This window comes from Dermacentor variabilis, chromosome 8 (assembly GCF_050947875.1).
Source record: "Dermacentor variabilis isolate Ectoservices chromosome 8, ASM5094787v1, whole genome shotgun sequence".
Classification (NCBI taxonomy): domain Eukaryota; kingdom Metazoa; phylum Arthropoda; class Arachnida; order Ixodida; family Ixodidae; genus Dermacentor; species Dermacentor variabilis.
Window position 1 is genome coordinate 104456034 of NC_134575.1, and position 12640 is coordinate 104468673.

The window sequence follows — 12640 nt, forward strand, 5'->3', positions numbered from 1 at the left end:
CACACCACGACCAACTTCTTATCACATCCCTTTATCCCCTTATCCAAACCGACAAATTTCCTCCAGCGTTGCGTCAGCTTCCGCAAGCAACTCTTATTTCGAAACAGTCTAGGCGGCTTGTTTTGAATAATCTATTTTCTTTTAGCGACAGCTGGGTTACAGTGAACTAGTATTCTAGTACACTGTAGCTGGGTGAGCAGATTTAAAGCCCCTCCATCCACGTTTCCGCCGACCAGGCGCCTCGATGGAGGGGCTTTAAGTAGATTGTGCGCCCAGGCATGACATCTCCCTAGTCCCACCAAGTACCTACAAGGATCTAGGGCGCTCGCCGCGGCGCTTCGGGGAAAAAGTACCTAGAAACGTGGTACACGCGAGCGGCGCATGGTGGCGCAGCGGTCGAGCGCTGGGCTTGGGCGTAAATAGAAACACGCGCTTCCCCGAGGTGCGCTCGTGCGCGCGAGAGCAGAAAGGCTATCATGTGGGGAAACGCCAACGAAAACAGCAATGGGACTAGAAAAAAGGCACTCGAGACGTAAGCAGATCGAGGCTATCGAATATGAAGGGGTGGTATTAACCGATAACAATAATATAGGGCGTGCTTTCTTTGAACACTACCGAAAGCTTTTTGCATTCAGGCCTGTGAACATGCACGATTTCAAGGATATATTTTTGCAGCGAATGCCACAGCTGTCGAGTGAAGTTAAAGAAACGTTGGAAAGACGAATAACTGAACAGGAAGTGGTAAAAGCCATCGAACACCTGAACCCTGGCAAGTCGCCAGGTCCAGATGGTCTTTGTGCCGTTTGGTACTGTGGCGTGCACCCGCCCCCATTTCCTCCCGCGTACTCGCGTCGTCCCGTTCGCACGTGGCCCACGGATTGAGCCGGCGTAGACAAGGGAGAGAGGCACTATGCGCCCTCCCTTTCCCTGTCGCTCTTGTGACACGCGTACCCCTCTCCCCCCACGCGGCTCACGGGAAAGGGAAACGTATCCAGCGGGCGAGGAGGACTTCCCCTCGCAAAAAGGTAAAAAGGCATAAAAGCGCGCCACCGGGAGAGACGCTCTCTTGGGACGCCGGACACCTGCCGCCTGGACGAAAGCACCAGCCGCAACCCGTGAGTGATCACGTTTGTCTGACCCACCCAGGCAACGAGGCAAGCCTATTTTACTACTATTACTGAGAGGACGTCCCTCTGCGAGTGTTCATTATTGCTAATAGCAATAAACGTTATTACCGTTGACGCCGCTGGTTGCCTTATTCGTTCGAACCCGGCGTAGCCGCGATTCCCGCGCTACGGGTTGGGAGTACCACGAAGCGACTGCGTGGGGCTAGATCCGGAGCTCGCCTTCAGCCCTAGCCGCACGCAGAGTGGAACCCCCACGGTACAAATCGTTCAAAAGCCACCTAGCTCCTATCTTAACCGCAGTTTTCAATGAAACATACGAACTGAAAATACTTCCACCATCCTTTGGCCAGTCCCATACAGTGCTAATACCGAAAACAGAAGAGACCGAAAAGCTCAAGCAACTTTCCTCCTACAGACCCATAGCGCTTACTAACTGCGACTACAAAATATTGATGAAGGTGTTGGCACGACGGGTCCAGTCAGTTATTCAGGAAGTAGTCGGCCCACACCAGACGTGTGGTATTCGTGGAAGAACCATTTTCACTAACATCCATAAGATGAAGTGTGTGCTGGAGTGTTGTGACGCCATGTGCGATGCAGTAGCGATCCTCCGGCTAGACTTGGAGAAAGCGTTTGATTGTGTTTCTCACGAGATATTGCATACCATCCCTGAACACGTTAATTTTGGCCACATAATCACTGAGGGTGTGACCATGGCGTACCGGAGCTGCTATACCAGACTTCTCATTAATCAGACGTTGGGGGCCCCCATTAACGTGAAGCGCTCCGTTCGCCAGGGTTGTCCACTCCTTCTTTGTGTCTACATAGAAACGCTATGTCAGGCCATCATCGAAAATGAATGTATTAAGGAGTTATGTCTTCAATCAGCAGAGGGGAAGCTATTGGCATACGCTGACGATGTGGCTGTGTGCTGTAAAGATAAACAAAGTGTATTGAATACTGTTAGTATCGTCAGAAAGTTTTGTAACGTTACTAACAGCTTCGTTAACTGTCAGAAATGTTTTGGGATGGAAGATGGGCGTCCACACCAGACCACTTTTCTAACGTAAAGTGGGTCACGACGCCATTTAAGTACCTTGGCGCACCCCTTGATGCCTACAAGGACAGTAGCGAGTACTGGAAGGAGCGGACAAAAGAACTAAAAGAAAAAGCCGACCGATGGAACGCCAGTCACTTGTCAATATTCGCGAGAGCTACAGCGTGCAACATGTTTCTCGTGACAAAGATCTGGTACGTAATGCAGGTCCCACAGTGCTCTCGGATTAATGTGCAGAAACTGCACCGCGTGTTCGCTGTTTTCGTCTGGGCATCAAGCTGGGAGCGATGCAGCCGAGATAATCTCTTCCGACGTGTGAAGGATGGCGGTCTTGGGTTGGCGCACCTCTTCTTGCGTCAACTAGTGAACAGATTCTTCTTTTTTTGAGATAAAAATGACACATTTCTGCGCATCGTGATTCAAATGAGGCTGTCAAGAGCACTTCCCGAATTTGTAGTAGGTACCGAAATAATGCCAGGATCTGTCCGTGGTTTCTTTTGGGAAATAGTTGATAGTGTTGCTTTTTTGCGTGTTCGTTTTTCAAGTAAATATTTGTGGAGTGCAAAACGGAAAAAGTTATACCGTGATTTGTGTGACAGTGTTTTGCTTGTACCCATGTACAGAGCCGTGTACAGTGGAGGCCCAGGCCTAGACGTATTGAAAAGGGTAAAGAAGGTGCCAGTTCAACCAGCCACAAAATCTTTCTTCTTTAAGTTACATACCGGTACCTTAACTGTTAAAATCTTCCTGGAACAACGTGGGTTCTACATGCCATGGGGAACCCATTGCCTTATTTATAAAAAAACAGGAAAGCATATAGATCATGTCTTCATCCACTGTTGGGAGGGGGTCTTCTTTTGGGACCTGTTGCAAAGGACTTTAAAAAAGTATTTACCGATAGATCCACACGGAATCAGGTTTCTGGCAGTAAATGATGACGAAGGATTCCCGTACGACCTTATCATGCTTACGGGCCGCCACTGTTTATGGCGCTCAAGAATGGCGGGCTACCATTGTGACCCGGATGCCCGACCGGCGCGTGTATACTTACGAGAATGTATGCAGCGATATGTAGAAGTGCAGAAATTGCAACAGCCTGTTCCTGAGTGGCTTTACAGGGTTGAACCCCTGACAGCGCTCAAGGAATTTTAATACGACAATGTCATGTCACAGTAGCGGACGGCAACGAATGTGTACATTACTGTTTCTTGTTCGATTTTTGTATTGATTATTTCTTTTTCTTTCGTCTTTGTGTATATCATTTAAGGAAAGTGTGTTGTGACATGTCGAGGACTGGCAATAAAGAAAAAAAATGGTTGCTTAGTGGCAATGGTGTTGGGCTGCTAAGCACGAGCTCGTGGGATCGAATCCCGGCCAAGGCGGCCGCATTTCGATGGAGGGCGAAATGCGAATACACCCGTGTATTAGGTGCACGTTAATGAAGGAACCACAAGAGGTCCGGAGTCCTCGCTACGGCGTGCCTCATAATCAGATCGTGGTTTTGGCACGTAAAACCCCATACTTAAATTTTTTTTTTAAAGTAGAAAGATATTGGTAAAAAGTGAAGCGCCACCTCCTCATCGCAACTGCACCGCTGCTGGAGTCGCACTTCACATGGTTGGGGCGGCAATCAATTAACGGCCACGCGCGATGCAAACACTCTTTTCTGCGTTTGTTAGAAATTTCCACCGCTCGGCGGTATACCCAGTGTGCAGGTACATCACAAAGTAAATGAAAAATAAAGCGTAGTTTCCTGTTCCTTTGCTTGTACGTTTCACGGCATTCCTGCGTGCTTACATGCGCGGTAAGCGCGCGGCAAAAAACGCGCCTGCGCTAGCCGGCGCCTTTTAGCGCGAGCAGCAAGCGACCTGTCAGAAGCTCCAAGCTGGCGCAAACCAATCTGTGTTCGAAAATCCGAGCTCAAGCACGTACCGAGCCGCGCCAATCCAACGCAGAAGACAGAGGAGGACGGGAAGAGCGGTGCCGTCAACTTGTGACAAGCTCGGCGTTACGTTACGGGTAACGAACTACCCAGACGAACTCTACACAGTCGTGATGTTTACACCTAAAACAACATTTTTTGCCGGTTGCGCGAGGAGCACAAGTTTCACTTTGTGACAGTTAGTGCTCTAGCCCCATATCCCTGGATGTGTGGGTAACGCTGAGCTTAGTGTCACCTGTTACTCCCCGGCGTGTGTACCGATGTGTGTACCGTCATTTGTCCAAATTGTTTTACTGTGCTACAACTGTCTTTACAGCTTCTGCTGATGTTATTTGTGCCCATCAAGATCTAGTCTACCTGTGCATCGTTGACAACAATTAGCAGGTAGTGCTGCTGCTTGGATTAGTCCAGCACCTGGTAAGTACATACATTTGCTCAAGGCTTACTGTTGCTTCTAATACTTGAGCTGCTCCACTAAAGGCAGCTTAAATTAAAGGTCGCTTGAGTGATGCGTGCCACCCTATCACTGGTATCCTATACAGGCGGCAAGGCATCTTCAAATTTAGGCCAGTAAGGCTGGCCAGTTATGTGTTGGACGTTCCCACAATGCATTAAACGCGCATTTGAAATTGTCTAGGCCAAAACACTTATAGTATTGTATTTCACTTGATGCCTGGTTCCATCACAAACGACAAAATAGAAGAATCCAGAAAATTTGTTTCCGGCTGTCCCGAGAGAATAAATCATAAGAAATAATCATGTTGCGAACTATGACTGGTCGTCCTCAGCTGTGATAAATTTCCCTGTGGGACTACTGTGTTGCTTTCCAACGTATTTTGTGTCAGCTGCACTGTCACTGGCCAGTTGCATCCTCCATGTCTGACTCATTCTCATAATACTGTGTCTATGTGTACAATGCATTTGCTGGGCCACAAGCAATGCCTGTTAGTGGTAGTTTCAAATGCAGAAAATGCTAGTAGGCCGAAACAATCTTATAAATTGTTTCAACAACATCAGAAATAGCTCTGCAGGCCTGGCAGGTATGTGTAAATGTCTCAATGTTTGAGTTGTGATCAGAAACTGTTGGTATATCGTTCTTATGGTCACATATTTTTCTTATGGTCACATATAATTTTTTTTTCTTTGATACGGTTTGAACACGTTTTGCAGATGCATATGGTACAGCTACAGTAAAACATTCACACCACAATTTCTGTGAAGTGTCTCATATTAAGAGAGCTAATGATAATTACAAGTTCTCCTCCATAGCCATACTTTTTCTCCTAAACTCATTCACCGAGTGATCGGGGTTAAGCTCCACCTTCACTGGCTGTGCGTCATGATGGGATGTCATGTCTACATCCGGTTATCTTGGAGCAAGTGCACGAAGTCTCTGCGACCTCTGCACCTCTGCTGAAGACCGGAATTGTGGCAGCTTCTAGTGACTGGAATGTTAAGAGCTCGACCACATTCTCATCGCAGCATCTTCTTCCTGTTGAACAGTAATGCATATGGCAACAAGCTTCTTTGATAAGGTCCTGAACATGGCAGCGCAGGGGTTAAAAAGACACCGCCTTTCAGTGAGACCGCTTGTCTCCACCCCTGACGTTGCCAGCGTGGCCATGATTCACATGATCGTGTGCGCTGCGAGTGAGCACATTCCCTGTGCGGACTGCATAACTGTGCTACAATGAGCAAAAAGCAGCACTCCTGAGCACAGGCTCGTCACTCATCAAGATTGTGGCGGCCTGTTTTACCCAACTCAGGAGCAGGTGAATCTGCTCATAGGTCTTCGGAGATTCTTGGAATCTCTACTTCCTCATTTGAGAACGTCGCAAAGCTCCTGAAACTTTGCGTGCAGAGAGAGAAAGAGAGAAAGCACTTATTTGTAATGAGATGGGGTGACTTCCTCGTGGGGTGGAGCCCCTAGTTCAGGGCCCCATTGGCTCGCGCCACTCCGCGTGCCCACAGGATCAGCCATTGCTGCTCTACCAGGTCTAAGCTTGTCAGTGCAGTCTCCCAGGAGAAAGGTTAAGCCAGTGTTGAGCTGTGGAAACACTGATGCTGAACACTACAAAGAGCTGCTGCTGCTAATTGCCAAGAAATTTATCAAACTTTTTTCTTTTTTTGGCTGAAGGAGTGATTGACAGGAATGCTGCTGCCAAGCTGCTTGCAAGGAAACCCCTGTCACATGAACTTCTTAAGTTATAGTGAAAATTTTTGCAAGGAAATGACGGTCACGATCATGCCGTGCATCCCTAAAGCACAATTTGTGAATGGCGGAAGCAAAGCCTGCTGACCGTGGAAATACCTCTTCTCTGCCTTTGCCTCCTCCTTTCCTTACTTCCTTCATTGTTGTCGTATCGATGAAGTGCAGTACTTCAAACAGCTGAAGCAATGTGCATTGACCATGTTCTGCAGCAAAGGCGATATGGAAGAGTTTATGAACACCGGCGAGCTGGGTGTCTGTGAGATGCAGCCATTGGACAGTGGTGTGGAGACTGGGGACGAATCATGGGGTCATCACTGTTGAAGAATAATGAGCTGGGAGGCTCGAGGAGAGAGCTACTTGAGCGTTGTGTCAACATTTCTGTCGTGCTCAGATTCATTGCAGCTAAAGACGAGAATTAGTCTACGACTCCTGTTAGTCCTGTGCAACGATTCCTGTTAGTCCGCTCAGGATTTCGGACATGTGCTTTCTGAAGCATTTCAAGTGCTGCCATTATGCCAATCAAATGGGAGTCTTGTGAACTGCAAGCACCCATTTGGCGTTGTGAAGGTCATCAGCTCTTGGTTTGTCGGGTAGAGAGGGATTTGGTGGAAGCCTAAATATGCATCTAGTCTTGAAAAAACTGTTGCCTCACCTAGATGTTAGCTCACCCTTTTCTATCCCCGATACATCCTCCCAGTACATACTTTCAGCGTTTTCCCTTTATATAATAAACTTTCTTCGTTCTTGAATGAAATATCTCGTTTAGTTCGTTCTCACGTTTTTCGCATTCATAGCATCGCCTTGGCACAAATTAACATAATACTGAAATGCATTCAACACATAGAAGCTGCCTGCTGTCTTCATGTCCCACTCATGTTCAGTCAAACAGAAAGGTTTTTAGTGTATATTATTAAAAAATATACTTGCTAAGGCATGCCTTCAGACTCTTAATTGCAACAGTGAGCTTAGGAGCCTGCCCGCCCTGAGCTGCACCTACCATGGTTGCGGCACCCACTACTTCAGACCACCTCGACAACGCTAAAGCTGATAGAAAAAAAAAAAAGAAAGGAACTGGCAAGAATTTTCAGCATACCTCTCTTCACCATGCATTTTTTTAACACCATCTAATCCTAACAAAATTCTAACTGAAAATCCGCCAAGTAAATTTTGTGCTCGAAACTTCAAAACTCATTGCATGACCCTGTCAAAAGACAGCCGAATGCTTATAAAATAGGGACAAATTACATCAATAGAAACCATAAACTTGCTGTCATGTATTAATAACACGCAAAAATGAAAGTAAGCATGTAATTTCATTCACATTAGGATACAGCTGGACCCAGTTATAGCAATATTTAAGTGCCACGAAAATGCCATTGTTATAACCGATAAGTGTTATAACCAGGTTGCGTAAAAAAATGAAAACGGGGATGGCAGAGCTATTGTGAAAAACCAGGCTTGTGCGAATATGCTTTTTTAATTCGAAGCAAATAGTAATTCTCGAATAATTTCGTTCGAATGGTAGCAAGTAAAGAAAATAAATCAGCAGAGGGCTAAGGTCTGGGATTTATTCAAGGAACGTAAACAACTTGATTCTTTACGAAAATCTACAAATTTTCGTGCAAAAACACTAGCTGTTCCACATGCTGGTGTTTGAGGTGCTCCCTTCTGCAGCTTACAATGGCTCCTGTAGTCGAAAAAAGCTGTTCACTTCCTGTCTCGGTAGCTGTTATCGAAAGATACCTATGAGCAGCTGCAACCAGGGTTGGGTAAAGGTGGCTGCTCTTGTTTTCCCACCACACAAGGGGGTCATCGGACCGGGAAAGAAGCGGGGCCTTCAAGTACCCAGCAGCCTCATCCGAGATATTACGGCTTGACTGAAGATGTGCACACGAAATGAAGTGTGTAAAAGCACTCCACACAGAGTCCCCTGATGGGTCTGCAGACCAGATGCTTTTCTCACTTGTTGCTGTACCATGTTGATCAACTGGCACAGTCTCTTCTGCTGCCATTGTGAGTAGAGGGAACGCCCATTGCTTTGCAGGTTGTTCAGCATAACAGACATATTTGTATCTAGGATCAACCAACATTGCCAATGCAGGAAGGTGTGACATCTTGATATCAGGGAACCTCATCTTGATGCTACGCAAAAAGCTTGAGGCAAGCAAGGCTGCCTCACCACCTTCGGAAACATGTTCAGCTAGAACCACCTCTGTACACTGCAACAGGGGAATCACTTGTGACAGCATGGGATATCTGTCCCCAGAGAGTTCAGTTGTGGCATGGTCAAGTGGCTTCAAGACTTGCACTGCTGCATTCATAAGCTTCCACTCGCGTTCAAGTTTGGAACTGCATCACATTCTGAAAGTTCTACAGTGATAACCGTACGGAGCTTCATGAGCCTGGCCATCATGGCATGCTCACTGTTCCATCGCATCAGGACGTCTTGTATAACCCCGAGAGGGTCCAGCTGCATGTTTTTCTGAATTTCCTGAAGCCGTCCTCGGGTCTTGGCACTCCGTTTGTATCTAGCCACAATCGCTCTGGCCTTAGCACAGAGCTGCAAAAACCCTGACACTTCTCTTTTGACATCACTGACACACAACTGAAGGGTATGTCCGAAACACTGCACACCACTCCAGGTCGACCGCGCTGCTGCATAAGTAAACTTCCTTCCATTATCTGTAATGAGGAAGATTGGCACAGTATTGTGGGCTGGTAGTTCCCACTCCTCGATAACACCTGTGATAAATAGCTCCAGGTTTTCTGCAGTTTGAGAGTCTCTCATCTCCGTGCAAGCCAGTGCATGCATGTGTTGCATGAAGTCACTGTCCATGACATGACAAGTTACACATACATAGCTGTCATTTGCTCGCAATGTTCAGCCATCAGTTGTGATTCAAAGCGACTCTACTCCGCTTGCAAAAATGTGCCCGAGCTTCTTTTTCACCTTCTCTTTGCTTGATGCATAGAGGTCCGGAATAAGGGCTCTCGAGAGTGTTGTCCGAGACGGCACGGCATAATCCGGCATAGCGAACTTCATCATGTCGAGGAAACCCGGTTCTTCGACAATGTTGTAGGGGTGCATACCACGAGCTACGAAGTGAGCTATCATTTTTGTCATCTGTTGGGCTTTTGGGGCCGACGCTTTCATTTTCGGCTTGAAACTGTCGACTATGAATGGCTCTTGACCACTTGCCTTGCTTGCCCCCCTTGAGCTTGGATGGCCTTTCGTATGTGTCCCGCTTCTCTTGGTAGTCCTTGTGCAAATCTGGGTGTCTCCTTAAATGTGTTGCTAGGGTTATTGTCGTACTTGTCGGGGTCTTCAGGACTGCCTTGCATTTAAGACATCGAGCTTTGGTTCCCGGTGGAATCTTTACAAAAAAGTTCCAAATCAGATTGCTGGCCGCATGCAAGTCCCCCGTGGTGCTCTCTGGAATGGGCCAAGGCGGTTGGGATTGATCAAATGCCGCCGCGACAGAGACAGAGTCGCCCACTAAACAGAATCGACCACACCACCACGCCGACGAGATGCGTTTTTGTGCACCTTTGTTCCGAGTATAGTTCTGTTTTCCTGGCTTGGTTTGGATTGGATTGGATTTGGAAAAGTATTACTGAATCCAAAACCGAAACTTCCTTAAACACTTTTTCCCTGCCGCTTGTGGCTATTTGTTCAAGCCGAATACTTCGAAATTTCCGAATAACAAAATTCAAGTCCAAGCGAATATTGAATAGCACATTATTAGTTACAACTATTCGAAAATATTGAATAATCAAACAAGCCTCGAAAAAACTATAATAGTGTGTAGGCCAGTGCCCCTCACCACCACCTTCCTCCATCCGACTGCTGATTGTGTTCCCTCATTCAACTGTTTCCTGGATGCTCGCATCGTATGTAACAAGTCATGGCTGTCGGCGTTAAAGAATAGCACTACTATAGCAACTGCAAAGAGGGGTCACAGGTGACAAGCGATATGCGAGCTCTGCCATGGCATCGTTCTGGCAGCTGCAAAAAGGGCCTTTTAAAATATGCGAGAATGTTGCCACGACAGCCTGTCAGCTTGAGAAATCCAGAAGAAACGCTGAGGCGAGATCGCCACAAGCATCTCGCCACATACTTCTCACTGGCTTGCACGAGGAAAACCTATGTTTGTCAGTCTTGCAGGCTGTACATGAAGCTTTTGGACATCCTTCTCCAAAGCATTCAGGTGCTCCATGTAGTGCAGTGTCTTTGGGCAAGCTGTGTAAAATGTAGGGCAGGTAACCAATGCTCTTTCAGGGTTACTGAATTGGCATCAGTGGAACTGATGTGCAATCATAGACAGCAGACAGGTAGTGTGAGAAAATGGAAAATTTGCAAGCACAGGATGGTATCAGCTGGCACAAGACATGGGGTGATCGAGATCCTACAGTCGGCATTCAGACAGAGTCATACAGAGTCATTCATAGAGTCATACAGTCGGTGACCTCGGGATGTTGCAATCACTTTTCATTAGTTGGATTACACCAATAGCTTTAATATGTATGAGATGAAAAAGTGTCTCAGATATGTTCCGCTGCCGTAAGCCTTCCACAAAAAATAGGTTGCCCTGCTTTTGATTATTCAATGTGGATTGTCCTTTGTAGCCCTTTAGGAATACTCAGCCGAAACGGTTATTTTGGTTCCTTGGCTATGCGTCATAAAGTGCCCCTTCATTTATTCTATTGTATCTACCTCGTGTTCTTGATGTTGTAACAGGACTGTAATTGTCCCAATTGTTTTTTGCAGGCCTCACAAATACGATGAGCCTAGCTGAAAGCATCACTGCCAAAACAGCATGTCACAGCCCTTCCAACGTCAGTGGTCAGGTCGAGGTTGGCACGCAGTGCGGCTTGCCTCTTGCTGACAAGTCTGTTGGCTGCTCGTTGAAAGCAGGGAGCAAGTCTAGGAGCGTGCAGACTACGGAGGCTGTGGATCAGTTAGGCTCCACCTCAGGTTGGCAGTGCACTGCACTTCTCTTACATTTGCTTACATGTGTGAGTGTTGCAATAGCCAAGTCTACCTAGCTTGGCACGACTTGCTCAAGTGTGTATGATGTTGCTGCGAAGCACAAATTAGCAGGTTTGTGATTCTTGTCTGCATGCTGATTGGGGCCGAATACAAAAATAATCCTGTACTGAGCACATTGAAGCACCTTAGATGGCAGAGGTTAATCCAGAGCCCTCTTGTCCTGGTGTTGTTGTAGCCCTTACATTGCTCAATGTTATCATTGAACAATGTAGGGGCTACAACAGCCATCGTTTGTGCACATCGTCGATGGCTTAAATGAAAGTGTCAATAAATGAGCTTGAATCAGTCAACATTCCCAATTGATATCGCAGAGCCATTAATGATCACTGCTTGTAAGCTCCGTTTGGGGTTCTTGTACTTTATGCATGATAGCTTCATGGATGCCAGATGAAAACTCTTTTAAACAATTAAATTATGATATTTCTGTATGGCAGTGATAGCCATCATTCGTGCAGATCATCACTGTTATCTATGAAATTGTCATTAAATGATCATTTTTTTCTGCTACCGTAGGTAACTGATGATGCATAGTGATTAGTCATCAGTAGTGATATGCTCCATTCATTGTTTTCGCATTTTGATACAGTATAAAGTTACGGGCATCAAATTTAAATATGAGTCAAATGATAATTCAAGTTTAAGAACTAGGAGATGCAAGGAATTTGTCACAAGTGATCACAAACCATTTTGTTTGGAATGACAGCGGTAGCCGTCAAACGTACACATAATCGTCAATATCCATCAAAATGTCCTTTAATTAGCATTATTTTTGCTACCATTGCTGTGATAATACTCCTTCAGGAGCCTGTGAGGTAAATTAATAAATAATGAATGATTAGTGATCACTAGCGATACGCTCAGTTCAGTGCCCCCTTACTATTATAGAGCATATTGTCATGGATGTCAAATGTAAGTGATTGGAATGGCGTTTCAAGATTAATGATGAGGATATGCTAAAATTTAGTCACGAGTTATCCTGAATCCTGTTTGGTGTGACGGTGGTAGCCATCGTTCGTTCATTTTGCTGCGTATGTGAATGTTTCTTTAAATACCTTCCTCTGTTTGGTATTGCAGATGTGGTCGAAGCAGTGCTGATCACTAATAATTATGTTCATTTAGATTTTTCTCGACTGTTTGCAAATCGCAGCTTCAGGGACATAAAATGAATCTAAAAATGATAAAAAGGTGATTCAAGTATGACATTCAAGAACTGAATGGTTTGAGCCATTAGTAAATATCAAGAACCTTCTTA

At 46.0% G+C, this 12640-nt stretch overlaps 1 protein-coding gene across 4 annotated transcripts in view; it reads left to right on the forward strand.

Moving 5' to 3' along the window:
• The first annotated feature begins 4146 nt into the window (after nt 1-4146).
• Nucleotides 4147-12640, forward strand: part of LOC142590503 (uncharacterized) — a 138291-nt gene continuing 129797 nt past the window's right edge. For all 4 annotated transcript variants that reach the window (XM_075702667.1, XM_075702666.1, XM_075702668.1 and 1 more), the window contains exons 1-2: nt 4147-4543; nt 11107-11313. In XM_075702667.1, the coding sequence (XP_075558782.1) occupies nt 11121-11313 (193 nt within the window). In that variant the 5' untranslated portion in view covers nt 4147-4543; nt 11107-11120. The remainder of the gene's footprint in view (nt 4544-11106; nt 11314-12640) is intronic.